The following is a 1,471-nucleotide window of genomic DNA, read 5'->3' on the forward strand; positions in this document are numbered from 1 at the left end:
ATATTCATTTCGTGCTTCATCCCTGCTAATTGCTATAATTGGTCATTTAGTTATTCAGGTTTAAGATCTAAATCGAGTCAAATTGGTGAGTAATTGCTGACATTTACTTTAAAGTTTGATTATTATTGTCGGGAGAGCATTTTAAAGTTTAATTCTAAGGATATTGTATATGCCCTCGACTTGTGATACTTCAGAATGGCATTATGCTGCATTTTGTTCTGTTACTTAATGTAAACATGTGTAGAGTTTATGAAGATAACAGCAAGTGCACAGTACTAAATTTATTCAACTTTCACGTCTTACAGAAGAAGCAAATGATGCATCCAGCCATGTATGATTGTCCAAGATACAGTCAAAGGATTGCTTCTTCCAAAATGCCTCAAGCTGCGCTCTCTTTCAAAAAGTCACAAGCACAATCACTCGCCGGCTTATGGCTTACAAAGTATATTCATCAGAAAATTCCCGTGGGTATTGATTGTCAAGCAGAAGTTCCAGAATGGATGGAGACGGTTTCAGATAGAGAGTCAAAGTGGTTAGGCACACGTATTTGGCCACAGGACAAAAGAGTGATCGAAAGGGATCCCACTGGATTTGGGAGGCCTGATCAGTGTAGTTGTGAGTTTCAAGGTTCCTTTGAATGTGTTAGACTTCATGTTTCCGAGAAAAGGATTAGACTAAAGCTCGAATTGGGTGTGGCCTTTTATGATTGGAACATTGACAAGATGGGCGAGGAAGTTGCACTATCTTGGAATAAATCAGAGGAATTGAACTTTGAGGCTGTAATAAGGTCAAATCCTCCTTCTAAAGTCGAGGACTTCTGGGAAGGAATACGCGAACATTTTGATTACAAGAGGTGGAAACAGTTGTTGAGTTACTACTTTAACGTTTTTCTCCTTCGGCGAAGAGGTTTGCAAAACAGGTGCAGCCCAACTGAAATCAGCAGTGATGACGAAGATTTGGAGTTCGAAACAACTACAAATTGCAGTGGACAAACAGCGGCGAGGGTCTCCTAAACCCAGTAATCGTTAGCGCAGTAGCCTCGATTTGAGTTTCACATTTTTGTTGGTTTCCTAGATGATTCGCGTTTTATTAGAAGGAAAAAAGTCTCAAGTTTACAGTCTGGATTTTTATTTTCCTTTGTAATCAGTTAATAGGCCAGTGGTGCTTATGAATTGTTTTCAGTCAGAAGTTCTTCATTCTGCTGGTTCATGTATCATGATGCATACAGTACCTAGTTCTAGTGGATTTCTTTTAAAAGCTCTGTAGCTCATTCAATGTTATACGAGCCCAGAGGGTGTTCGAGGTGCGGTTTGGACCAAAACCGTAAATCAAATTGTGGGTACGGTTTGTCCAAATTCTCAAACCGCAGCATTACCACGTAAATCTTAAACCGTGCAAACCACACCATGAAAATGCGGTGTGGTTTAAGCGGTTTGAGCGGTTTAAACTATTTAAGAAAATAATAAAATTT

The 1,471-nt window shown here is 39.3% G+C and overlaps 1 protein-coding gene across 1 annotated transcript; it reads left to right on the forward strand.

Moving 5' to 3' along the window:
* Window positions 1-236: 236 nt before the first annotated feature.
* On the forward strand, window positions 237-1,013 carry LOC141665297 (AT-rich interactive domain-containing protein 2-like). The gene has a single exon (XM_074471277.1). It carries the CDS (start codon window positions 237-239, stop codon window positions 1,011-1,013), a length of 777 nt encoding a protein of 258 aa, XP_074327378.1.
* The last annotated feature ends 458 nt before the right edge of the window (window positions 1,014-1,471 follow it).

This window comes from Apium graveolens, chromosome 6 (genome assembly GCF_009905375.1).
Source record: "Apium graveolens cultivar Ventura chromosome 6, ASM990537v1, whole genome shotgun sequence".
NCBI lineage: Eukaryota > Viridiplantae > Streptophyta > Magnoliopsida > Apiales > Apiaceae > Apium > Apium graveolens.

Coding starts and splice junctions, on each gene's coding strand:
- LOC141665297 (XM_074471277.1), top strand. CDS start 237: ATGTGTAGAGTTTATGAAGATAACAGCAAGTGCACAGTACTAAATTTA.